This window comes from Solenopsis invicta, chromosome 10, assembly GCF_016802725.1.
Source record: "Solenopsis invicta isolate M01_SB chromosome 10, UNIL_Sinv_3.0, whole genome shotgun sequence".
Lineage (NCBI taxonomy): Eukaryota > Metazoa > Arthropoda > Insecta > Hymenoptera > Formicidae > Solenopsis > Solenopsis invicta.
In genome coordinates this window covers 6929145-6931816 of record NC_052673.1, presented here as the reverse complement: position 1 = coordinate 6931816, position 2672 = coordinate 6929145, and the positions used below count along the sequence as shown (strand labels likewise).

Below are 2672 nucleotides of genomic sequence, written 5' to 3'. Positions count from 1 at the left end.
ATACTTACAGACTGCTCCACATCTATATATAATATTTGTTCTTAGTTAATAGTTTTTAATAGTTAACTTTGTCCATTTTGTAAGTTAATTTTTTTATTTGTTTTTCTATTCAGATTTTAATCAAACTGTCCAAAGTAAACAAGTATTATTTTTAGTTATTATAATAAACATATTTAAATATTCTGATAAATAAAATACAGATTCAAGCAATATAAAAATATAATAATATATAAAAGCAATATATAATATAAACATGATTTATTATTCCTATTCACTTAATATATTATTTTCAATTTATATGTATCAAATAATCAACAGCAATTATTACAAATTGATATAAAACTCATTTATTTACTAAAAGAATACAAAACAATATACTTTAGAAAATTGATATACTCGTACATTTACGCTCTGTAATAAAGGTATTCACAATTTTGAACTGGGCCTCTAATATTTTCATCCATATTGTCATCAACTTCTATTCCTTCGTTCATATATTCCTTAATATTTGTATCTTCATGATCTATGCACATGTTATGTATGACACATGCAGCCAAAATTGTCGCTGGTATTAAATTTGTGCTATTCATGTCTAAATATTTAAGTCTTCTAAATCGTCCTTTTAAGAGGGCAAATGCCCTTTCAATAATTTGTCTGCATTTTGATAAAGCTTCATTAAATCGCTTTTTAACGTTATCTAAATTTCCTCTATCGATATAAGGTGGAATTAGCCATTGTAATGCAGGATGAGCTTTATCTCCCAATAAAAATTGATTTCCAGGAAAGTAGCGATTTGTATTCGACATTATATTAGTATATATGTCTGAATTTCTAAAAATTCTTACATCGCTCACAGAACTTGGATATCCTACAAAGCAATCAATAAATTTCATTGATGCATCACATATTCCTTGCAATGTAATAGCATGAAAGCGTTTCCGATTTATGTAACTTTCTGCGTCAATTTTTAGAGCTTTGATTGGAATGTACGTTCCGTCAATTGCACCAATAACGTTCGGAATATTTGAGCTTTTTTCAAATTGATTTGCAATTGTGTCAATTTCTATTCCTTGTGGCCATTTTATTACTGCAGGTGCAATTATGCAAAGAGCATTAATTACTAGCATAAAATATATTGATAGCGATGACTTTGCCATGTCAAACCTTTCACCGACAGATCTAAAAAATTATTAAGACATTATTAAGACAACTTACGTACTTTAATATTTCATTTTGATTTGTAATAATAACTTTTAATTCTAAGAATTGATAAGAAAATTCCTTAAAAAATAAGCATTAGCCTTCACCCAATAAATTTATACCTTTGAACAATTTCAATAATCATTGGTAAATAAAACAATAATTTGAATATATGCTAAGAATATTTCGTAAATTATAAAATATTATGTTGTAGATGAACTCTCCAAAATCAGATAATATTTGAGATTCAATATTCTAATCCACGTTTGCTCATGTAAGCAAATCGTGTGCATAATTCTGATGATAGAACCTTATGAAATACAATTAAATCTTTGAAATCTATTACATATTTTTAATGTAGTAAAAATGTGAAAAATCCAATAACCAATCACTACATCAATTCAGCAAACTCGGAGGTAATAATTTTTATTGGATTGCTTATTTTTCACATTTTCATTACATATAAAAATACACACATATAAATTAAGATACATATAATAAAGACACATAATAGATCTTATTGCAAATATAAACGAATACCTGTACGAATCAGGAGTAGCTAATAGCCAGATAACTGAAAGTAATTGCTTTCGTGGGTCTATTTTCGGACGACCAGTTTGTTTATTTTCATTTTCAGACTTTAATAGCGGACCAACTTGTTCCAGTAAATACTCAAATGCTTCAAAGGATAATCTGAAATATTGAAACTCTATATTTCTAAAGTTTGCTACGTTTTCCATGTATCCAACAATACGATTAGACTTCTCTTTCAAATATGTCCCAATTAAAAACGTTTCAAAGTCTTCGTTATCCGATTCTTCCTAATAATACATATAATATAAAATATAAATGTATATAATACGTTAAGATATTTACGGAAAAACGTAAAAATTTTTTACAAAATGTTCTTGTTAATAGTAATTGTTTAAATTTTCTACTTATAAAAATTATATTTTCTACTTGTAAACAAAAAATGAATTATTATATTAAGCATACACAATAAAGCATTATATATAATACTTACTTCAATATGCAGTATTAAGTTTTTTGCAAAAGAAAATATAGTGAAAGAAATTACTCTCTTCACATTTTCTGCCATGATACAGGTATTAATGCTCTTTGCATAAATGTTTTATTAAATTTTAACTTTTTAGGTTATAATTACTAATAAAACATTTAGACAGCGGCCAATTACTATCAACTCAACACTCAACTGATACTCCGGTCGTTCACAAAGTCACACAAATTTCGAGTTAACTCTTACCTAACCCAACTCTACTCTAACTCTACTTGGAGTAAACTTTATGAACGCAGCCCTGAATGCGGTGCTGTCTTAATAGGGGAAAAAGTCGCTTTAGAAGATTTAAAAAGTTTTGTTAAAAAATCTCTTAGTTTTGAAAATGATCAAGATATCGTTCAAGTATTTGATAGATGTATATATAAAAATATGATTTTGCACAGCACTTTATATA

At 26.8% G+C, this 2672-nt stretch overlaps 1 protein-coding gene across 1 annotated transcript; it reads right to left on the bottom strand.

Moving 5' to 3' along the window:
* Positions 1–320: 320 nt before the first annotated feature.
* Positions 321–1556, bottom strand: LOC105204352 (protein ALP1-like). Its single transcript, XM_039454047.1, has 2 exons — positions 1547–1556; positions 321–1179 (listed from the first exon to the last, which is right to left on the bottom strand). Exon 2 carries the CDS (start codon positions 1155–1157, stop codon positions 405–407), a length of 753 nt encoding a protein of 250 aa, XP_039309981.1. The 5' UTR covers positions 1158–1179; positions 1547–1556; the 3' UTR covers positions 321–404.
* Positions 1557–2672: the final 1116 nt, after the last annotated feature.